At 34.0% G+C, this 25,429-nt stretch overlaps 2 protein-coding genes across 3 annotated transcripts; one reads left to right on the forward strand and one right to left on the reverse strand.

The window, feature by feature from the left end:
* Positions 1–975: 975 nt before the first annotated feature.
* Positions 976–9,477, forward strand: LOC145570995 (nuclear pore complex protein NUP98B-like). Its single transcript, XM_081630103.1, has 11 exons — positions 976–1,876; positions 2,117–2,230; positions 4,592–4,810; positions 5,915–6,058; positions 6,269–6,708; positions 6,935–6,974; positions 7,088–7,145; positions 7,301–7,439; positions 7,544–7,660; positions 7,769–7,946; positions 8,822–9,477. The coding sequence occupies exons 1-11, from the start codon at positions 976–978 to the stop codon at positions 9,367–9,369; spliced, it is 2,898 nt and encodes a 965-aa protein (XP_081486229.1). The 3' UTR covers positions 9,370–9,477.
* Positions 9,478–11,180: 1,703 nt separating this feature from the next.
* LOC145572159 (uncharacterized) lies at positions 11,181–13,772 on the reverse strand. Of its 2 annotated transcripts, none has more exons than XR_014096695.1 (3): positions 13,684–13,772; positions 11,826–11,990; positions 11,181–11,727 (listed from the first exon to the last, which is right to left on the reverse strand). XR_014096695.1 is itself a non-coding variant. In XM_081631179.1 (3 exons), the coding sequence occupies exons 1-3, from the start codon at positions 12,250–12,252 to the stop codon at positions 11,404–11,406; spliced, it is 639 nt and encodes a 212-aa protein (XP_081487305.1). In that variant the 5' UTR covers positions 12,253–13,158; the 3' UTR covers positions 11,181–11,403. The 2 variants fall into 2 exon arrangements, 1 of the variants encoding a protein (XP_081487305.1); XM_081631179.1 differs by lacking the exon at positions 13,684–13,772 and adding an exon at positions 12,103–13,158.
* Between the last annotated feature and the right edge of the window lie 11,657 nt (positions 13,773–25,429).

Genomic DNA, 25,429 nt, shown 5'->3' on the forward strand with positions numbered 1-25,429 from the left:
TTTCTTATTGACTATAGAATAAATTTGGGATATTTGTACCTGCATGATTTGTTAAACACCATCAGAAACCCGAATTTGACATTGTCGCGGGCATCATAGTACCCTCCCACCAAATCAATCTATACCTACATGTACATGTATTTTTAAAAATGAAATTAGGCAATATGAACCCAAAATAAATTTCACTTTTTTTTTTTTTTTTGAAGCATAAAATAAGTTTCTTCAAAATACAAAAGACTCTTAGAGAGAGTATCAACATAATTTTTAGAGGTAAAGTAAAGGGTATAATTGCAAATATAAATAAAATGAGAACCAAATTATAATTTGTTTTCATGATTTTTGGTTATGTTTGTTTGATTTGGAATGACTGGTAGTAGTGTAGTGAGTAGTGGTTGAAGGAAGGAAGAAAGAAGAGAAAGAGGGAATGTCGGTGAGATGGTGAGAAAATTACAAGAGTTATGCTTAAAGTTTTTATTGGAAGTGGAATATTTTAATTTAATCTTTTGGGCTTTTATTTTTGAATGCCAACAATTTGGGCCAATAACAAATCTGTTTTCTTGTGATTTTTCAAACCTCACATTTGATATGACCCAATTTTCGAACATACTATTTGATGCGTGTTTTAAATTTTTAAAAATATTTCGTGTTGTATTGTATAATAAAGGTATTTTAGATATTTTATGTGAAAATTATACTTTGTTAGTATTCAGTTTATTCTTTTGTTTTTCGTTGTTACCAAAAAACAATGGTAGTATTGTCTTAAATTTCGTATATTTGAGATTGTTTATAAAACGATAAAAATAAAGAGTGTATTTTAAAATAAAGAGATTAAAAAAAAGGTTTGATTGTATAGTTTGATTTCTTACTTAAAATGTATAGTCATTCATGCTTAAACATACTTAAAGTGTTGTTGTGGATATGGTACTTTGAATGGCTTTGTAATATCATGTGAGCTTTTTAATTCTCCATTTTACAATGTTCGGGCGAATTTCAGCTTCCTTGGAGACGTCACGTGAGTTTGGAAAAGTTAGCAATTTGAGTAATTTGTTTGCTTCCCAAGGTTTTGGTGGTAATGTCACCAATGTATTTGGTGCTGCATTGTCTCCTTTTGAGACGTCAAGTGTGTTTGGGAGTGGTAGCAATCTTAGTAATCCATTTGCTTCTAATGCAATGGGGACTACAAATTCCTCTCATATATCTACCCAAGGGTCAGGTTTTGGCTGCAATGACACCAATGCATTTGGAGCTCCATCATCTTCCTTTGGGACATCAAGTGTGTTTGGGAGTGGTAGCAATTTGAATAATCCGTTTCCTTCTAATGCAATGGGGACCACAAATTTCCCTAATGTATCTACCCAAGGGTCTGGTTTTGACTATAATGCCACCAATGCATTTGGAGAAGCATCTCCTTCCTTGGGGACATCAATTGTGTTTGGGAGTGGTAGCAATTCGAGTAATCCGTTTGCTTCTAATGCATTGGGGACTACAAATTTCCCTAATGTATCTACCCAAGGGTCAGCTTTCGGGGGTACTACAACGAATGTATTTGGAGAAGCATCTTCTTCCTTGGGGATGTCAAGTTTGTTTGGAAATGGTAGCAATTTGAGTAATGTGTTCGCTCCAAATATACCAGGGACTACAAGTTTACCGACCCAAGGGTCAATTTTTGGGGGTAGTACAACCAATGTATTAGGATCAACATCGTCTTCTTTGGGAATGTCAAGTTTGTTCGGAAAGGATAGCAATTCGAGTTATATGTTTGCTCCTAATACAACCGGAAGTACTGCTTCCCCAAGTTTCATTAATCAGGGATCGTTTATTGGTGGAAGTTCAACAGGTGTATTTGGAGTGTCGTCGGCTTCTTCTCCATCCTTGAGTAAGTGATAAATGATTCATGTCAGGTTTTACACAATGTATTTTTAGGATCATTTTGTTTTCTTCTAAATATTTTCTTGATAATTTATATGATTTTGTCCATAGCTTGGCAGTTCTAGAATTTTTTTATCTTCGTTAAGGAAAAAATGAATAATGATTTATGCTTCAATTCAAGTGGAAGTCAAATGCACGGCTCTCTGGTCAGTTTGTGCTAATTTCTTTGTTTGCTTCTATGTGCCAGCATTTGGAGAACGACAACCAGCTGCTTTCTTTGGATCATCATCAACATTTGGGACCACAAGCGTTGGAAATTATGGTGCATTTGGTTCTACTACTTCAAGAGGAGCATTTGCAGGTCTGTCATCATCATGTTTGGTTTCTGTATTATCCTTGATTGAAGCATTTATTTACTTTCGTGCTTACTTGTTAAATCTATTTAACAGGATGAGGAGTTTATTTTACATATTATCCGTAGCAGTTAGTGTGCTTTTGTATTGTTCATGTTTGAGAACTTAGGAATCTTCTATCTCCGGAAAATTAAAATCAATCTTACTTAGTCCTTCTAAGTTACATTTACTGCCGATGCATATCATTTATTGCATTCTCATCTGTCATTTGCTAAACAAACATTTTTCTGGTATTATAACTGTGTGTCCTTTCATTTTTTGGCAGTTAAAAGAAATTTTATTAATTACTAAGGAAGAAAGCAAAAAACCATTACAATAGTTCCTCTTTGGAGCAAAAATCCTGACTCAAAGGTGAACAGCCAAAACAACACCAAAACAAACTAACAGATCAACTGTCTAACAAAAATTTTCTCTGAACTTCATTGGATATGTGTGTCCTTATATTTATTTATATTTTTATACATTATTCATTTCAAGTCGACAGTGTTTTGACAAGGTTCTAGTTCCTCTTCATTTTTTTGCCTTGTCATTATTTGGGAATTAGAAAATTCCTGGACATAATTCAGTTGCTTTTAATACAATAGAGAGTGAAATCATCCCAAGTTCCTTGATACAGAAGTCACTTTTTGGTGGAACTTCAGCTGGATAATTTGGAGCATCATCATCTTCATTTCATCATCATCATCTTCATTTCTGACTTCTCCTGCCACCTTCAATACATGTATCGGCTTTACTTTCTTTTTGTTTTTTTTTTTTTTTCGTTGAGGAGGTGGTGTGTCATGTACTCAGGTTTCAAGCCTCTAGATTGGCTGACATCATAGCTTCTTGAATTGGATAGATTTTAAGATAGGTGAAGGTAAATATGGAAGAGAGTGATACTTATCTAGTAATAAGTACTAGTTATTGAATCAATGCTCTTTGTCATGGGTTATGCTGTAATTAGTGTAATAGCCTAAATTAAAGAAGAATCTGGGAAGGGGAAACAAATTGAAACTAACTAATATGTTTATGATTTGATTGCTTTGATTTTGAATATTGGTACTTTCTTAAGTTATGATTATTTGATGGTCATATGTTCCATTGGCACATATAGCCACAGTATCTCTTATACCAGTTTTTAGTTACTCTTCCCTCAAGGAGGAGGGGATGTAGGATCGGTCCTCACTATTTGTCAAAAACTACCTAAACTTGTAACATTATGCTGGTACTTAATCTTGCACATTTTCTGCATCCTTTGTGTGGTGATTGGTGAATATCTACCTTTTCTTTTCAACATTGATACTCTACATTTGCGAATATAATAAAAATGGTAAGTCTTCTCCTACCCAGGAGAAGATGCAGGTTCAAATCCTGCTATTCGCCCAATATCAGTCAAAGAAGGTGTAGTTTCTGGTGGTACTTATGCCTTGCTTAATTTCTGCATCCTTTATGTAGTAAATAACTGCATTTCCTTTTCACTATTGATACTGTACATTTGCATGCTGCTGCTTCTTGTTTTATGTTGATTCATTGATGATGGTGCACATAGACACTGCCTTACTGTGTTTTTTTCCATTACTACATTCACATTATGTAGTAGATTCCTCTCAATACTGATCAGATTCTTAAGCCCTTTACTTTTAGATCTCTAATAAAAGTTCTCAAGCATCTTAATTCTTAGGGTACGCTTTTATGGGCAATGAAACAGTAGAAATTATCTGTATGCCGAGTGATTGTCAATGATGTGATAAGAATAATCATTAAGGCATAGGAGTATGCCACAACCTTTATTAACTCATGGTGGGTGAAAAAATCAACCTTTAATTTTGTGTATGACAATTCATTTTTTCACAATGAGTAATAGACAGGAAGTGTATTGCTTTAAATAGATTACCCTCTTATATCTTAATTTTTCCTATTCAACAATATATATATTTTTTAATTATTATTATTGAGTAAATTTAACACTTAGCCCTTATCTAATTAGTACTTTCTTTCTTGTGAACCTGTGGAGTATTCGACAGGGTCTGAAATCAGTATTCACCTGTTGAGGAGATTCATTCCTTTGGCTTCCTAAACTTTGAAAATCATTCTATTACATAGAGTTTGCTGACACGAGGCTATATGAACTTCAACTATTTGATCAAGAATTTGGAGCTTCATGTGTTTTATACTTTCTCTTGCTCTCTGTGACCCACTGAGTTGTTCTACTACCCTACCCCCTTATAGATTTTCTTTGGAGAGGGTTTCCATTTCCTTAGCTTCCATGTCAAACATCTTACTGATGATGTAAACAATGTCATCTTCGAATAATTTTTTTTATGATTTAGGGATTGAAGATACACCAGCGGGAGCTCCTGGACCACCTGCAACAGTTGGACTTATCAGTAATAATAGTAGCAATGCAGCTGCTTTTATGCCATCGAGAAATGTACTAGCTTCACATGTCACAGGGTCAAATTTTGGGCAAACTTCATATGAACTTGGAATTATGCCTGCCAACCCATTTTCAACTTCCATTTCTGTGGCTTCCCCATCATTACTAGAAGGTGAAATAGTGAATTTTATGATTATTTAATTAATTTTTTTTATCTGCTTTTAATTCACATTATGAATACACTGTCATTAAATTGTTGGAACACCTGCACATTTTGGGCTCCATTTAAGTTCAGTTAGGTAAATAAACAATATCAGTTATGGCTATCACTTGGAATTACTAATTTGAAGAACTGAATAATATCTGGAATAATGTTTGACTTGTGACTGTTGTGAGGGATTTTTTTTTTTTTTTTGTTTTGTTTTGTTTTGTTTTGTCTTTTGACCATCTTAACATTCTTCTATTCTAATCAATGTCCAGTGTGACTGAGACTTTGGAATTTGGATTTTGAGTGAGAAACTTGTGGTTGGTTTGTTGATCCTACAGAGACTTGTGATACAGAGTAATTAGAGTTTGGAAGTTCGTCAGACCAGTAATGGGCATAATTAGTTGCAATAAATCGTGGAATCCTGATCAACTGCTGATATGCTAAAAATCTGCTGTGATTATTTTAAAGTAGTATACATCTATGGATTAATTTTATATATCATCCAACACTTTTGTACTAGGGGTGTGAGGCAAATAGGCAATAAATTTCTCTCACGCTTGAACCAAGTATGCTGGAAACTTTGAAGGTAATGTCTGATTACTAACGGATTGTAGTGATAACAAATCTACTTTGCCTAATTGAATTCGTTCTGCAATCATCAAATTCTAAACAAGCAGGAAGGCTTCCCCAAAAGTTGTACTAATTCTGAAGTTATCTGCCACCCAAAAGTAAAAAGGAGTAGCGGATACTATGTATAAGACATCAAGTAAAATCTCTAATTCTAAATGTTTTTCTTTGTCTACTATATTGTTGGGTAGCAATTCTGTGTTTTTATAGTATATCATTTCTTGGTCCTGTTGCCTTGGGGACTTTATTTTGAGTATAACCTATCCAAATGCAGATTTTTATTTTTTTATTTTATTTTTTTTGTTTTGTGTGTGTGTGTGTGTGTGTGTATACATTCTTCTAATACTGCTGATTTCCCGCCACAGCTTTGTTCTGGTAAATTTTAGTAACTTTTCTCTGTGATGTAAATTTGCTGCAATCTTTTTTGTGGCCAATATACAGGATGCAGAATTAAATCATATGAGCAAACCATTATAGAGGATAATTCAAAAAATTGCAGACTAATCTCAATATCAGGCATGCCTTGTTACGCTGGTAAAAGCCATGAAGAATTGAGATGGGAGAACTATGGCCTAAAATCTGGAGGTATGCATGCTTAATAGGTTACAAGTTTTTCTACCTTTTGTTCTCTTCTTTATACCCTCATCACATGCTGCTGTAGTCTGTAGAAGTCTATTGATAATATTGCTATCAAATAATTTTGAATTTTTGATTTGTTTTGTCTTGTTTTTGTTTTTATTTTTGCTTTTTTGTTTTTGTTTTTGTTTTTGTTTTTTTTTTTTTTTTTTTTCCCAGTCAAGCAGAATTCTGTCAGTAACCAGGTACAAGGGATTAACAAACAGCACTTGAGCATCCCTCTTCCTTCAGTTACAAGTTCCTTGGGAATCCTTACTCCATCCTGTAGTGCTCCAGCGTTCTCAACAAATATGAATACTCCTACTTTCCAAATCCCATCACCAAATATATCTGCATTTAACACCAGAACACCCATTTTTACTGGATCTGAATGCGACCAAGTCACTGCCGGTGATCCAAATAATCTGCCACTACAGAATCCTCAGTTATCAACTCAAGTTTTAAGACTCTGGCCTGATTACTTACTAAGAACAACACCTAAACATATGTCAATCCACTCACCGTCTACTGGAATTGGATGTGACCAAGTAGCAAGTAGTTCTGCTATTAGATCGGCAAAACCATGGCCAAACAATGGAAATTCAGTGATCCATACAATTGTAAGTAATGTGCAGTATTCCTATCACTTATTTCTGTGTGTTGCTCATCAAGCACTTTTCATCTGATCTGGTTGAAATTACAATGCATGATTTCCTTATTTGGATTATGTTATAGTTTTATGCTCATTGATGTCTCTTAGGTATTTTAATTTTTTTTTTTTTTGGGTAATATTTTCTTGTTTAATTTGTCTTACTTCTGTAACCTCCTTTTTTCTTCCCTCATCAGCAAGCACCATATCCCTGGACAGCACCTCTTGTCTCAGCAGGTATTTTGAAACAGTTCATATGACATTACGAAAATAAACTAATGGTTTAACATCTATCATACATTAGTAACTGCTATTTTTTGCATAACATACTTTCTTTGCTATACCATTAGGGAATAATGGAGATGTTTCACTCGATGTTGGCTCACCTAAGCCCAATCCTCCTCAACAGTAAGCTGATGTTTTTATCTTCATTTTTACTTTTGTAAAAATTTGTTCAGTAGTATCACACTTTTATGTCATTCTTTTTGCTGTATACATTTTTTTAAAAAACACTTAGTTGACTAGCCACAAAATATTTAGACAATCATCTTATTTCTTTACAGGTTCACAGCAACAAGCAAGGTCACGGAAAGCATTATAGCTGTGAAAGATCCTTTTGGATCTGAAACTGCAACATTTCAGCCAGTGATTGATCACTCTGCCCGTTCTTCATTTATTCAACATGGAATCTCTAGCTTGCCCGTGAGTACTTCCACACGCTTTCCATGCTACATTGAAAATAAACTTTATTATCTAGCATGATTTTCTCTTAAAAATCTCACAAGCTTTGTTATTGTGCCAAATAGGTGTCTAGTAAATCTGCAAAAACCAGAGTTCCATCTTATTTTACATCAAGGCACCATTCACTTAAGCCGTTGACAGTGAGTGTCAGGAAATATCATCCTAGCAGTGATGGTACAGAGGTGAGGAGGGTATTATTTATGTTGAAATTCTGTGAATTTGTTGTATCTGTACCTTTTCTTTTCCCTTACTTTGTCAAAGTCTTTGTTTCCACTCATTGTCCAATGTAGGTGCCCTTCTTTGATCGGGCTGCGGAAGGTCTAAATATAAGCAAAGGATACAATTATATAATTCCAAGGGAGAATCCTAGGTCAGTGATTGCTGCATCCCCTGAGCCAACTTTTGACAGTGCTTCCAGAAAAGAGGCATCTTCACTGAATCATGCAGCTACTGTGGAGTATGAGGATGGTATGTTATTTATTTTGTGTGTTTTCAGTCAAGCTCTGATAAATTGGTCTGACTGTTTTAGGAGCTTTCCCTATTTTATTTTTTATTTTGTTCTAAAATCCTTTAAAGAATTATATGCCAGGTTGTGATTTGCAGATTATGTGTGCATATGTATGTCTTATAGGTTTTTATGCATCATACATTTTCACTATACACGCAACAAAGGTATAAAATGGATTAAAAATAAATCAGACACTAACTATGATAAGAAAGCTTATTACAAAGGTGAGGAAATTTTGAGTAGAATAAACACACGGAAGATATGTTTGGTTAAATTGAGTGAAGTTCCTGATCTTCTTGTTCTGTTGGGAATTATTTCTATGATTTAGTATTTTGGAACACTCCTGGACAAGGCTTTCAAAAACTTTATTGGCTTTTGTCTTTAATTTTATGTTTTGGATTTAGAAAAACTCGTGCATGAGATGTTGCCAATCTTAATTCTAGGGGAGGGTGCATTACATGTTAAGGAGGTGGGTTTGTTAATTTATCACAATAAAAAAGTATGAGACGGTCTAAGCTAAGACTTGGTTTTATTTTCTAGTCTTGAATAAAAAATGTTCCCATATCCAGATCATATCACATTCTGGCCACCATATAAATCTCTTGATGCTTCAGTATATGATTGCATTGCCAATTATTATTCTAATATTTATAGTGTATAAGAGGTTAAGCATCTGGGTGTAACTACTTGAATGAAATTTGCGTCCTTGTTCTATATTATCATTTATAACAAATTTATAATTTCTATCGTTTTGCTTTCCCTATAATTGTCACTTGCCTTTACCTGTGAATTATTTTACGTAGTGATCCTAGTTTCATCTCTTCTAATGTTTCAGGTACAGGCAATGCTATAAAAGCCCAAATCAGCAGTTCTGCACCCATCTCTAGTAAAGATGATTTTGCTAAAACCAATGACAGTGCAAAAGAGTTGGAGCTCTTGCTTCCAAAGCTACAACGCTCTGACTACTACACAGAGCCCAAAATTGAGAAGTTAGCATCAATCGAAAGCTCTAGTCCAGGATTTTGCTCCCATGTAAAGGACTTTGTAGTGGGCCGAGATGGCTATGGTTGGGTGAAGTTTTACGGGGAGACAAATGTACGTGGACTCAATCTGGACTCCTTAGTCCACTTCAATTATCGAGAGGTGATAGTGTATGATGATGAGAGTGAGAAGCCTCCAGTTGGACAAGGCCTTAACAAGGCAGCTGAAGTTACTCTTTTGAATGTTAAATGTGTTGACAAGATTGGAAAACAGCATACTAGTGGGAAAATGGTTGAGAAATACGTTGAGAAGTTGAAGCAGGCAGCTGGAAAACAAGGTGCCGAGTTTGTCTCCTATGATCCAGTGAAAGGGGAATGGAGGTTTAGTGTGCAGCATTTTTAGTGAGTAGATTTTTCGTAATGTAAGAAATAGTTGAAGGTACAAATAAAAACCCCAGGTTTTTTCTTAGTTCAGAATGTCGAGTTCCTTAAGTGTTTGTTCATAGGTTTAATGATGGTTTAATGATAAGAATTTCGAATGTAAAGAGTTTCAGTATCTAGTGATGAATTTTTGAATGCATTTCATTAGATGTTTAGAGTATTTTTCCCCACATTGCAGTATGAAAAGAATGAAGGAAGTATAGGTTTGGAAATTTAACCACCATCAAGTTTTATTCAAGGTAAAAAGAACATAAAGAAGTTTTTTTTTTTTTTTTTTTTTTTTTTTTTTTTTTTGACAGCTGAAAAAAGGAGAGTTAATCCCCAGTAAAAATACAAATACTAACACAATGGAAGTTTAACAGTAAATAATGTTTCGAAGATGCATTCTTGCATGTTGAGCTCTTGTATAATCTCCCTGCAACCATTTAAGAAGTCTTCTGTCAGGGGTAGAAATTTGCAAATGCAGCTTCACCGCTTCTTTGACTCCCTTGAAGATCGTTTCCAGCATGCATGAAACTATCTGCTGGCTGCAAGGACCCCTCTCCCTCTTTAATGGCATCTGCAGACTGCAGTAGTTCTAAGTATCCACCACCATCCTCGAATTTTGTTTTTGCTTCTTGCTTGCCTGATCTCCAGAATAGTAGGCCTGCGAACACCACTTCCTGCAATTAAAATGTAACACTTACTCTGTTGGTGTGCTTCCCTGCTGACCTGCCTTGATTCGAAGCCTGGGGGGCAGCTTTGTTTTGATTCAGAATCAGCTGCAAGGTCATCATCTTTAGCTGTCATGATACCAGAACCCGCCTTATGTTCCATTCTCGACTGTCGTCTCCTCATCAAAACAGAGTTTGCAGGCATCAATATCCCACTCGGCATTATTTTTGCTGAGGGAGGCTACTCTAACATCTGTGATCGTAGCTTGGCTACTCCAAAACAGGCGGCTTGCCATGAACCCAGGGATGGTGAATATAAATGACAATTGTGATGTTAAGAACAAACTCTACTGAAGCCAAATCTCTGAATCAGACCCTCGCACACGGGATACAGCTTTGAATAGGCATAGCATGGAGGTTTTTTCTTCACTAAAATAATCCCCACCCTTGAGCAATAGCCGATCTATAAAATTTTTATTTTTGAATATGAGAAAAAAAAAGTTATACTGTTCCAAAAAAACAAATTTTATTCAAAAAAACAAATTTATGCCAAAACCAATTTACTAACAACTACAAAAGTGGGTGAATTGAAAGAGTTCAAAAATGAGAAAAGAGTAAAAGGTTGGTTTAAGCACCATTATGACTCACATTAAATGATATATAACATTGTAACCTAACCTCATCATTTTCTTCTAATCATTACATCAATGGTGTTATCCTCCAAGTTGTTGCCTTGTTTATTCCATATTTACATACATATTAACACATATAATGCACAATTTCCATTGTTGAGCTTGCTAACTACTCCGTGGCAGGTAAAATAGTAAGAAATTTCGTGTTTCGACATCAGAAGAGACACTTCCAACAAATTCTTTTAAATAATTGCTTTCATTTGCAAATTACTTCTTCATGACTTTGAATGCGAATGATTACCAAAAGCCAATCATAAACTATACTCCCTCCGTCCCTTTTTACATTTCTACTTTCCTTTTTGGTTATTTCAAAATTACATTTCTATTTTCCTTTTTTTAGTAAGTAAATTTTTATCAAATATTCCAACAAATTCTTTTAAATAATTGCTTTCATTTGCAAATTACTTCATGACTTTGAATGCGAATGATTACCAAAAGCCAATCATAAACTATACTTACTATTTTTAACAAAGACTAATTTATCAAACATAGACGATATATGTTGGGCTCAATCCTAGCACAGTTCAAGGGTAAAAATTACCCCGCCTTCACATAAGTAAAGCATTTAAAAATAGTTATTACATAAAAATACAACCAAACTAAGATAACTTGTAGATAAGAATGAATAGAAGTTAACATGGACCATGATGATCACAATACTTGAATCGAACAGGTGACTGAAGCTTTTGGTAAATTCCTCAATGTGTTCTCGATTAACATCTGATATGGATTTGAATTTGGATTTCGGGCTAAGCATATGACCAGTTCCTCCAAAACTAACGCATGTCTAAGGAGAAACTGGGTTATTACTATCTCCTGATCTAATCCACAGTATTCCCTTATCACTACTCTTTTGAGACGATTCCTGCAACATACGGGAGTTTCATGATCTGTACGGGTAAAAAATTCACGTTCCTGCTCCAGCACCTTTATCCTATACTCACACAAAGGGCCGCCATGATATCCAGCGAGTCCCTAAGAAGTAAACAGCAATAATCAATAAAATTAAAATTAAGAAACTCTCTTAGAAGTTGAACAACATTGCTCATATGATTTACTAAAACCACACCAACCTGTGCAAATTCAAGTGTTTCTAAGACAGGTGAACAGTTGAGAAAAGGCAACAACAGATTATCCCAGCAGCTATCTTCAGTAGCACCACCCAACTCTAGATGTTTCAGATTAGGAAACACGGGCAGTTTATCCTTTAAGACTTTCTCATCGACGAAGTCAAACTCCTACAACCACAAGTTAAACAATTATTACAATTGGTAAATTTCAAAATCAACTATGAAAGGAGAAAAAGGATTATTCAGCTTAAAAGAGATAAATTAGAGATTGAGACATTACCCACATTAAAACGCCAAACAATGATAAGTGTTGAGAATAAGAAAAGGGTCTAATGAGGTTAATTATTTGCTCAAATGATCTTTCAAATTTTAAGGCCATACATATTGTCAGAGATGCTTTAACAAGACCATGCATTACAGGGATTAACATCTTGCTAAATTATCAGAGTATTCAATGTACTCTAGATTGGGAGTATTGATCAGCACACAGTCGCTGTTATCTTCTATAAAATCATGACATTTAAGCATCCTTAAAGTCAATCTTCGAAGGGAAGTTGACGTGATAGCCGTGATGTTCACATGCCTGGTAAAGGGTTGGAATGTAAGATCTTCAAGTAGAGGGCAACTTGATACTAGCCTCAGCAAAAAGTCATCCTCAGAAATGAGAGATGCAAACAAGACGAGCTGTTTCAATTTTGGAAGACGATAAGAGGGCATGGCGTAAATTTGATCAAAACCAATGTTGACCTCAAGTTTCAACACCTCCAACGTTTCACAGGTGAATATAGCTGGGGGCAGCTGAAAATCACCTGACTCCCTCACCAGTATAGAGAGGTCAAGTTCCCTAAGGCCACAAAAAGACAATGGATAAGAGATCCACACATTCAATTGCGGAGATTTCAAGTCAGGGAGGCAACCTTGCTTACACCCAAAGCTACTATCGCAACCAAAAAAGTACACTTTACCAAAGTCCTTGCTGGTAAGTTTAAGCCTAAACTTGTTAAGATACTGCGATTGGTGTGTTTGGAGTACAGTATCAACAAAGCTCACAAAAGTGGGGAAACGCTGAATTGCATAGGGATGTTTCAAACAAAGAGAGATAGGTGAACCATCAAAATCAAGAGTTGTAATCAAAGGGAAAATGCGCCTCAATTTGGTAGACAAGGCACAAGTAGCAGCAGCATCCTTGGTAGGAAGCAAAGAGAGGATCAGAATTAATATTCATCAGGCAAACTGGTGAGCCTATCTACCAACATTTGAGTAAAGTTGTGATTTTGAACATCCCATATAGTAGCATAATTACCAGTACATGGTTTCAAGCTCCTATCCATACTGACTATACACCTGCACCCATGATAAATAAATAGACGATACTATTAAAACCCAGATATAGCAAGACTCCCCCACCAATGCCCTCTCTGATCAAATAGGATGAATCATTTAAAAAACAAAATCAAAAATCAAACTTTTTTATTTTATCTGGAACAAAAAGTGGATTATAATATGAAAGCGATAAATTGAAAGAGCAACTGGGGACGAAACAACCTGGTTCAAAGTTTCAAAGTTCAAATTCAGGAAATCACAGTACGAAAATCCTTGAAACAGGAACAGGGCATACAATAAAGGTTCTTCGACACATTAGCAACCAAATTTGATTCAGGCTCATAATTTTATAGGGAGAAAAGGCATATTTAATTCAATTATCAAATTAAGCTAATAATTTAATTATCTCGTCAGTAATTAGGACGAATAGTTCAAAAGTTCGAACCCTAGATTACGAAATTGATATTACATTAGATCAACGATAAACCCTAGATTATGAAATTGATATGATAATTACATAAAAGGAATAAGAACTTACCTCAGAAGTTGCCTTAGTGGAGAACGTGGAGTGCGCTTCAATGGGAAACTCAGAGAGAGGGATAGGGCTAATTTAACATTTAAAGTATTTAACCATCAAAAAATTTTGCATTGAACCGATTTACAATAATTTATTGTAAATTGGCGTCGCCACACGTGCGATTTTTTTTATTTTTATTTTTTATTTTTTACATTTCATAAAACGTAAAAAAGTGAGAAAAATGGAGGAGAGAGAAACTGAGAAAACGTAGAAAAAACATAACAATGAAGGAGAGAGAAAATGCACCAATGGAAGAGAGAGAAAATGCAACAATGGAGGAGAGAGAAAAATTGATTACCTTAGGGATTCGATCATCAATGGAGGATTCATCAGCGAATTTCAATTCATCAAATTGCAGTAATTTGAACCACGATTTTCTATAACAACAAAGACAAATTCAAACAACATTGTTAGGTGATTTCGACCTAAATCGCACAATAATAGAAGATGAAATAGAGAATTTGGTAGAAGATAACATCGAAACTACTCGAATTGATGATGAACACAGAGAAGCGCCATTAATGAACGAGGATAGAGAAAGTACAAACACGAATCAGGACAATGCAGAAGAAAATCAAGTGGTTCCTCATAAGTCAATTGATTCAAATTCAGCACAAACATCCAAATCAAATCAAACTAAAGGTAATTTTGATACAATCAACCTTGGAATGAAACTGAATTTTGAAGTTAATGCGCTGAGTTTTGTTACTCTTTTTGTGAACGAATGTTACCCTTTTTATGCATAAAGGTGACCCTTTGTATACACAAATGTTACTCTTTTGTAAACTCACATGTTACCTTTTTGTTATAAAACGTACAATCAACCTTGTAATTATTATGCATAAAGGTGATCCTTTTTATGCATAACGGTGTGTTTGGATTGAAGGAAATGGAGACATGGAATACCTTTCATTTGGATAACAAATAAGGAAGGAAGGGAATTGGAAGGGAGAAAAATGGAGAGATTAAATTGTTGGAAATTGATTTCTCCAACAATGGAGAGATTTGGAAGGAAAATTCAACATTCTTCCCTCCCCTTCTTTTCCTTCCTCCTTTTTTATCCAAACACAGTGTAAAGGTGATCCTTATTATGATAAAATGTAATCCTTTTTATGCATAAAGGTGACCTATATTATGCATAAAAGTGACCCTTATTATGCATAAACGTAACTCTTTTTATGCATAAAGGTGATCATTTTTATGCATAAAAGTAACCTTTTTATGCATAACAGTGACCCATATAAAACATAGTATTTCTTTAAACATAATTATATGCTGCTACTGCTTATCTGATATGACAGTATTAAATCACAGATGCAAATCCAATTGATGCTTCTGGTTTAGATCTTAGAGGATCATTTGTTGGTGTGGTAAGACAAACTTTTGGAGAAATCTTGGAATTGTATGAAAAGCATGCAGCTATACTCGAGTTTTCAATTAGAAAACATACAACTAGATACATCACAAAGACAAACATAGTGAGTGAAAAATATTATGTGTGTTCTGCTGAAGGAAAAAGAAATTCAGGTGACAAGAAAACAAAATTGGTTGAAATGATTGATGAAGAGAATGTAAATGTGAAAGCAAGAAAACAAAGACAAGTAGCCATCACACGATCTGATTGAAAGGCAAGCATAAGAGCAAAACTTAATAAAGAAGGAGAGGTTGAGGTGGTGTCACATGTAATACAATAAAGCCACGAACTAACAAGGTCACAGTGGCATTACTTGCATCGTTCTGAAAGAAAAATGACAAAAGAAAAAGTTGAAGCAATTAAAATAATGAAATCTTCAGGTTTGACTACAATGGACAGTTACAATTATATTACATGGCTACTGAAGCTGAAGGAGAACTAAATATAGGGCATAATGTTGTAGATCTCCTAAATTTCTGTTCACGGTTAAGAATGGAGCAAATTGAGGCTGGAGATGCTCAAACTTTAGTGAACCTTTTAAATCAAGAACAATCAGAGGATCCAAACTTCTTTTTTATAGTGAAGTTTGACAATGAAGGAAGAATTTCCAATATATTTTGGAGAGATTAGATGATGCTAGAAGACTATAAAATATATGGAGATGTTCTTGTCTTTGATACAATATACAGAACTAACCGGTATAATCTTATATGTGCTCCATTTGTTGGCATAAACAATCACTAGCATAATTGTATGTTTGCATGTGCTTTTATTGGGGATGAAAAAAGTGAATCGTTTGTGTGGCTACTAGAAACCTTCTTGAAATTTATGGAGGGTAAAAAACCAACTTCAATATTCACTGACCAGGACCAAGAAATGGCAAATGCAATTGAGCAGGTAATAAGTTTATATTTACTGCATAAAGTGACAGTAATAAGTTACACATTTTAGTTTGAAAAGTGACCCTTTTTAATACATAAAGTGACCCTTTTTAATGCATAAAGTGACCCTCTAATTTTGAATGTAGGTGCTTCCCAATACAAGGCATAGACTTTGTATCTGGCATTTGGAACAAAATGTATACAATAACCAGACATGGGGCTCTAAAAAAAGACAAAGAGTTCAAGTATGCATTCAACCAGTGCTTAAAGTGGTGTGTGATAGAACAGTAATTTGAAGAAAAGTGGCAGGAAATGATGCAGAAATATAACTTGACAACACACTCTTGGTACAAAAGAGTGTACGAATTGAAAGAGAAATGGTGTCCTGCCCTTAGTAGAGATTTCTTTTTAGCAGGAATCTTGTCATCACAAAGGAGTAAAAGCACTAATCATGCTATAGGATTCAAAGCAAGTAAAGAAACTACCTTGACAGAATTTTATACCATATTCAAGAAGACAACCAATCGTTGGAGAAGCACAGAGAAATATGATGAGTTTACCTGTAGCAAGTCAATAGAATTCACTTCATTGCCACTGTCTGGAATGCTAAAGCATGCTGCACAGGTGAAAAGTTCACTCAAAAGTTCGTAAATAACACATAATATATAACAGCTTAAATCTAGCTCATGATTTTGGTGGACAAGTATTCACTTTATCACTCTTCCGAGACTTTGAAGAGGAGTTTGGATACTCTATGGCAACAACTGTTCAAATGATAGGGACAACTGAAGAATGCTTAGTATATCAAGTAACCCTAGAAGACAAGCCATGGTCTGCACATCAAATAAACTATGTACAAGAGACCCAAAGTGTATGGTGTACTTGCAAAAATTTTGAAGCATCTGGATGGCTATGTTATCATTGCATCAGAATTCTACACCTACATTCAGTAACAAGAATACCAGACAAGTATGTTACAAAAAGATGGACTAAGTTTGCAAAAACAGAGACATGTAATAGGTTGAAGAGTCAGGATCCTACACAGCCATATATACCATGGAGGCAAACAATGATGAGGAAATACTACAATCTAATCTTAAAAAGTCAAGAAAATGAAGAGACAAGAGCATTTATGGAAGAAAGCTTCAGAAATAGTCTAAAAATGGTGGAAGACTTACTTGCTACTGTTGCTCAGAGAGAAGAAGGTGCAGAAGCTGCTTCTAACATTCCTGATGTGGCAGACAGCACTCATAGCAATGATGTTTCTTCGGCATCCAGTACAAGCACAAGTGCACCAACAATACTTGATCCTAAAAGAGTTGTAACAAAATGAAGAAGCAAGAGAGCAAAAGGAGGACTTGAAAAAGGCAAGAGAAAAAGGAAACCAGCACTGCCACCTCATTCAGATTTTGGATCAAAGACACCAAACATACGACTCTTTTAGAAAAATTTATTACTACCTTAGAACATTTTTTTTTATTAATGTTATATTAATTTGTATTGTTATACTTTATTTTTTTTATTTTACTCTATGACTAGTTTGATTAAAATTTGAATGATGCTCTTATTACTTAATTATCATATGTTTAGTTTCCCTTTTTACCCACAAAAGTGACCCTTTTAAGTGCATAAAGTGACTCTTTTTGATGCATAAATTTACCCACTTACTTTGAATGTAGGTGCTTAAAAAAAAAAAAGGCATAGACATTTAGTTTTCATTAGAATGACAATTACCCTTTCTATCCACAAAAGAGACCCTTTTTAGTGCATAAAGTGACCTTTTTTAATGCAAAAAGTTACCCTTTTACGTGCTTCCAGTTTTCACTAGAATGAAACAACTACCCTTTTATAAACTAAAGTAACCCATAAAAAAACTAAATTGAACCTTTTACTTGCATGAAGCAACTCTTTTTACCTACATCAAGTGTTTGTCCCTTTTTATGTATAAATGCACAATTAAAATATGTACAAAATAAAATTTTAAATTACTTAATGTATGCACATACATTCGGTTTTCAAAACAAAGCATCCAAAAAATACATTCAATTTTTTTAAAAAAACCCACCAAACACTATACCATAGAAGATTTAATTACATCATTGCAATTGATGTATGCACATACATTAAGTTTTCAAAAAATATTTCTACACCTAATCACTAAAATGACATTTCAGTCTTTGGAAGGAGTGTACTTCTTTGTTTGCTTTTTTCCCCTTTTATCTTTGGGCTTTTCTTCTTTCGCCTCAGCCTTTGCTTGTCCTTTTGCTATCTTTTTTCTCTCTTCAGCTTCTTTTTTCTTCTTCTCAGCAACTGCAGCCTTTAATCTTGCTTCAACTTCCTCAACATAAGCAGCATCTTTCTTCCTCTCATTGAACTTGGCTACTTCTGACAAGACATTATCCCTAGATTCATTCAAATCACACAATACAAGTGCGGTACAGATCTCTCCACGCAAAAATTTTCTTCTAGCAACCTCACAACAGAAGAAAAAAAAATATCAATATGAAATTAATAAAACAGAAAGGGAAAAATAAAAGACAGATAGATGAATAATTACTTTTTTGAGATTATTTAATTTGAATGATTCACCAACAAAATGGAGCATGTGATACATGACAAAGATCCCACAGTCCAAATTGTCAACCTTATCCTTTCTCCATTCCAACTCAACAATTTCAAAGCAATAAGAAGGTATCTGAGAACTCTTTGGATGATTTCTTTTGCCAAGAAAAGCACCAAATTGATTACACTGATAAAAAAATACAAAAGTTTAGAATACATTAAATACAAAAAAAAAGCTTAAAATCTAAAGTTAAAATTAACCCTTTTAACTGCAAAAAGTGACCCTTTTAACTAAAAAAAGTTACCACTTTAGCCAGAAACATACCACTTAAGCAGACAAATCTTTCATAGACTGAAGATTAGAATCACGCCAAATAATATTGTCAAGATAATAGATCAACTCTTTTGAATGATCAAGAACAAACAAAATGTAGTGATTCTCAATAAGAATAGGAATATAGATCTGAAACAGAAAAATTAAAAGTGATTTAGACAAATCATCTCACATAATAGGAATATAACTCTTTTAAGGGTATTATATTAGTTTAGCATGAAGCATACTAGTTCAGCATCCATTATATCACATTCAGGATTCTCATTCCTGACCCACCCTTCCCATACACCATGCAAATCGTTAACAACACTTGAAATGTCACGTCGGCCAATGTTTTCACAAACATGCAACAACGCAAACTATTAAAGTATAAGATCTTGTTTATATACAAATATAAAGTGAATGTGTTTAAGTATAAAAATTTCAAGTTACTTACACTTTTCCTCGAACCAAAAAAGAATCTTCGAGGACCAGAAGACTCAAAACAAGCTCTCTCATTCAAATACAGAGCAAAGCAATCAACAATGCACCATCGAATCTGAAGAGGAGCATTAAGGGACACCATATCTTCTCTTGGAATTAGAAAATTCATTCCAAATGTCACAAGATTCTCACCGCACAATAAAAAAGAAGATCAACATTTAAAAAAATAAAAGGAAAAAAAAGGGAAAAAAAAATAATACTCATAGAAAATGACACTTAACTTCCTATGCTTGATTCATCCTTCAGCAACCAATAATTAAGAACTTCCAAATGTATCCGAGGCAAACCGTTGAAAATCCGAGCACGAGCCTTCAAAAAACGAGTAACAACAAGCACATTTTGACCTAATGGCCCACAGTTAACTGAGCATAAAGATTTATTCGATCTGATAATATGCTCGAAAATAACTTCTTTAGATACAGAAACATTTTCATTGACTCCTCCTCCCTGATCCTCATTTTCATTAACTCTACCACCAACATCAACATTAACTTCAGGAACAACTTCATCAGCATTTTCATCGTTATTATGTTGTTTACCACCATACGCTTCACGAAACAACTCATGTGCAGACTTTAACTTAATACACTCCTCAATAATACCATCTATAAGCTTATGATAATGAGGATCAGAGAGTAATTGTTGAGTTTGAAAAACTGGAACGAGATCCTCAAAAGATAATGAAACAGTTCTTTTAGAAAGAACATTGGAAACCAAATCACCCAAGGTTTTAAAACCATTTGCATGAACACTTGATAGAACATCCATATTCTTTTAAGCAAAAGAAGTGATTCATGAATAGCCTACAAACCATAGAAACAAAGAAAGAATTAAACAAATATGACAAAGAAAAATAATAAAAAAAGTAACTGAAACTGAATATTCAGGGTAACTTTAGTGCACAAAAAGAGTAACTTTAATGCACATAAAGGGTAACTTTAGTGCACAAAAAGGGTAACTTTTGATCACATAAAAGGTTACTTTTGTAAACATAGAGGAAAACATTTATGCACATAAAGGGTAACTTCTATTCACATAAAGGGTAACTTTTATGCACATAAAAGGATAACTTCTACACATGAAAAAACACACTTACATCAGTTGAAATTTCTTTTATTTCTTCATCAGTCATCACACCTTCTGGAAGCTCAAATTGAACAAAGCGGCCAATTGTACCACTTGAAGAACCTCCACCAATTCTTAAATCACCCTGAGCAGATCCCAAAGTAACAGGTTGCTTAACAACAACAGATTGACTAACATGAGCATGTGACACAGGATATGTAGTAGTATCCAATGGTCCTTATCCAAAACTACCAGCTTTAATCTCCAAATTAATCCAACTTTTAATCTTAGCATCTGTCCAATGCTGAATCAAAGGAATGCTACTACTCTCCTTTACTCCTTGAAAATTTAAACGATGAAAGTACAGAATTTGTAAAAGCACTAAACATCCACGAACATTCTGAGCAGTTGGATCATTGTTATAGTTATCAACAGATTTCTTTAACTTCTTCAAAACATAAGAACACCAATAAAAAGTTTTGATTTAATCAAATTCTTCAACAACCTTTAGCAACTTCAATGAAGCAGTCCTATTAGTAGTAGGAGCTAAAAAGCTAGACATAGCATGAATCACAAATACCTCTTAAATTCCCCTCCACCAACCAAAGCTTTCATCCAACCTCCAATTTTGACAAAGGAATAGGTTTCTAATTAGAAATATCAAAATCAAATCTCCATGCCTGAATAATACAATTATCTACACTTGCATCTTCAGCATTTTTCTTCAGTTCAAGAATAGGAACATCACTCATAGGAAAAAAAAACACTTCACATACATCATTCCTAGTAACTATGAATTCTTTACCACTACCAATAGTAAACATGCAGCTACCACCATTAAAGTTTTTAACGAGCCAAGGAAGCATTTTACGACAGAGATTTTTCAACTTTAAATCTAATAAACCACCAAAACCAACTTCTTGAACAACTTGTTTTTTTTATTAACACTAAATCCCTACATTAAGCTTTCCAAAGTATATGGTCTACACCTTGTAATCAAACGACTCTGGTCCCTATATAATTTTTTTAAAAAAAATCAGAGTCAGAACCAATCAAGTATCAGTCAAATCATGTATAAACAAATCCAAAACAAGTTCACTTACAATGAAGTATCAGAGTCAGAATCATAATCCAATTCCAGTTGAGAACTCATCTTTCTCTTCTTACGTACTATTTTTTCCTTAAAAGACTCTTCAGGCACTACTTTGCCCTTCTTAGGTACTATTTTACCTTTAGGAGCTTCTTTAGTCAAAGTTTTGGCCTTCTTAGGCACCACTTTACCCTTAGGAGACTCTTCAGGCACTGTTTTAGCTTTCTTAGGGACTGCTTTTGCTTTCTTAGGTACTACTTTTGCCTTCACAATAGACTCTTTATATCAATATCCACCTATAGAACCAAAACCACCTACATCTGATTAATACAAAAAAAAAAAAAAAAATAAAATAACAATTCATAAGCTACTCTAGCAAAACTATAAGCTACAAAAGTGACCCTTTTAACAGAAAAAAATGACCTTTTTAACAGCACAAAGTGACCATTTTAACAGCACAAAGTGACCCTTTTAATAGCATAAAGTGTCCCTTTTCACAGCAAAAAATATGCATAAACTGACCATTCTAAACACAATGACATACTGCCAATTAGCATACTCAACCTAAAACCAAGATCAATTCCAATTAGCATACTATACCTAAAATCTAAGCATTGAAAAATAAAAAAAAAAGAAAATTCTGAAAATAACATGCACTAGTTAATGCACATACAACAAATAAATACAATTATCAATTCAAATTATCATAGTTTCCGTTTAAAAAAAGCAAAAAATCAAAGAGCAAATTCACAAAAATAACATGCAAAAGTTGTTTAACACATAACAACACATGAATAAGCAATTTTTAGCCTTTTAAATACAATAAACAAAAAATTAAAACAAAAATAAACACATTAACTTCAAAATTCAAATCCAATTATCATAATCTGCATACAAAATAAGTAAAAAAGCAAGTGCAAAATCTGAAAATAACATGCACTAGTAATTCGACATATAAGAACAGATTTAAAGTGAAAATTCAGTTGAAAATTTTGAAAAATTTTAAAAAAATTCAAAAAACACACCTTCAGCATCATCTGACGACTTCTTTGTAGTATTCTTCTTCACCATTGCAATCAAACACTACAAAAAACGAAATTAAAAAGAAAGAAAATAAAAAAACCTAAAATCGAAGAATCAAAACAACTTAGACTAACAAAAATCTAAAAAAATTAAGTAAACGAACCTTAAATAACAACTTCGCAACTAAAAAAACAAGAAAATAATCGCCGTTTGAAGAGAGGTTGAAGACGGCGAAGAACTCGAACGAAATCGCAACTTGAGGAAGAAAGAAGAGAGAGAAAGAAGCTAAGAGAGGGAAAGAAGCTTCTGAAATAAATGAAAAAGAGAGAGAAATAATTGGTTTTGTAAACTTAAAAAAACGGCAAAGCACGTGCGATGAGAAAACAGGAAACAAAACGGTTTCCTTATGAGGCACGATTTTCACTAAATTAGTGTAAATCCGCCTTTAATGAATATTTGTGTTTAACTACTGTGATTTACTATGTTGTGGAGCAAGTGTTTTAAAGTTACAAATTAAGCATGCGTGCGTGTGTAATATAACTAATTTATCAGGCTCGTTTTATTATTATTATTTTTTAATATTTTCTCTTAATCTATCTAATAACCTATACTAAACGCGAATCCATTCATAACACTTGTCATTACCTTTTGAAAAAATTTTCCGCACTTTTTCCTTTTTATTTTTTTTTCCGCAAAATCTAAAAGTATACTATTTATACCTTGTGATTTTTTTTTTCCCAATTTGACAATCATATTCCATATATACCCTAATGAAATACTCCGTATTTCTGAATATCTTTTATATACTTTATGTAGTATTTTGTAATATTATTATAAAAAATATTTAACAATCGTGCATTGCACGGGATTTTAACCTAGTTCTAATAAAAAAACAAATAAGTAGTGGTTAAAAATTGTTTTTTTTTTCGTTTTTGAACGGGAAGTAAAAAATTGTTAATTAAAACAATAATATAAAGGTAAATTTGTCAAAAAATAAGCAAATACTTGCTCGGTTTTCCCAAACTAAGCAAATTTATTGATTAACTTAAAATACTCTGTAGGTTGACTTTTAAGAGGTGTTTTTCTTAAATAGGTCAGATGACTTACAACCTTCTCAACATGCCACTTTTGATATTTAAAAATAAAAAATTATAATAATTTCCATTATTTGTGAGGCAATTGGTCAACCCTTTTGAAGTAGTCTCAGAATCTATTCCTACTTTTGCTAGATCATCCATCACTACTACTCTATGCTCATGAGATGAGGCTAAGAGTTTCCATACATTCATCTCAACTTTAGTCTTCTTAAGTTGTTCGACTATGTTGTTGTCTTCAATGATGGATGTTGGAGTTTGTTGAGTTACAGGTGGAGACACATTCGTGACTAGTTGTTGCACTATTCTAGACCTTGTAAGCATAGTAATTGGGGAGTATTCATCCCATATATCATCAATGTCGTCGAGTGGGTAGAGTGCAGCAAGTGCTGATTCAACCATGTTCTTGAGTTATATATCCTCGTCATCACTGTCTCAAATTCCATTGATAGTGGTATCATTGGTAGTAGGGATAGTGTCATATTTTCTTGGGGTGTTGATGAAAAGTTGCCCATTATCAATAAGTCTTTGAACTTAAAGTAATTTTCGGTTGTGTGACCTTTAAATTGATGATACTTGCAATAGAATCTGTCCATTCTTTTAAGGGACTCAAATGGCTTAGGTTTAAAAGGCTTGACCATACCCCTGTCAAGGAGCATGTCAAAGGATCTTTCATAAGTCGTGTCTATAAGCATGTAAGCCCTCTTGTTCCTTTTCTCTTGATGCTTAGTAACTAACGTTGAAAATAAATGGCTTTCTTTCAACGGTATTTGGTTTATGAGAGGAAGAATGGGAGTCACATTTTCTTTTAAGGATAGGCTTCCTTTTAAGTTTATCTACCTTCTAAGAAGAACTTGAAGTTCAAGATTTATTTCTTGAATAACATTACAAAGACCAGCAATATCTCCATTAGTAGTCTTTTGAGAGGAACTAACAATATCTTTATTAGTAGTCTCATCTTGGAAATCAGTCATGGCATCGAAGAAAACCTCCTCTTCTTCTTCAATGGAATTGACTTCTTCCATGGAAGCATCTTCAGCAGGCTTAATAAGGAGTGATGGATCGGGTGAGGTTTGATCATTAGAAATAGACAAGGCGTCGAAAAGTGGAGAATTGTTGATGCTCGGATTCTTTCCAACAGAAGGCACTGGAAGTTAGTTGTTATCAATCAAATATTGAATGGATTCTTTGAGCTTCCAACAACTTTCAGTAGAGTGGCCCCTACCTTGATGATACTTGCAATGGGCATTGGGATTCTAGTTGGATGGCCTGTTTTCAGGCGCAGGGTCTTGAATAGGTCCAATAGGAGTAATGAGTTCCTTGGCATAAAGACGACCGAAGGCGCTGTCATAGCTCATCCCAATAGGGGTGAACTCATTTCTCAACTATCTTCTCGGCCCTTGATTATCCATGGCTAAGACATCATTAAGGTTAAAGGTACTAACATTATTACTAAAGTGGGTGTTCTTAGAAGAAGAATGATGGTCATTCTTTTTTCCTTTTCAGCCACTGTTGTTACTAGTGTTAGCACCCTTTGATTTTATAAGGTCATCTTCAATTTCAATGCCTACTTTGTAAACGACCTTGAAGATGCTCAGATTGAATTGATATTTTAGATGCTTTTGATATTTTTCTGGAAAATTTGCCATTTACTACCGCGTATTAATATCATTTTCATAATTACTACCACAAATTAAAAAACTTGTGAATTACTATTGTAAAGATTTTTAAAAAACTGATTTTACTACCAGATTCCACTTA

Source organism: Chenopodium album, chromosome 12 (genome assembly GCF_948465745.1).
Source record: "Chenopodium album chromosome 12, dcCheAlbu1.1, whole genome shotgun sequence".
Taxonomy (NCBI): domain Eukaryota; kingdom Viridiplantae; phylum Streptophyta; class Magnoliopsida; order Caryophyllales; family Amaranthaceae; genus Chenopodium; species Chenopodium album.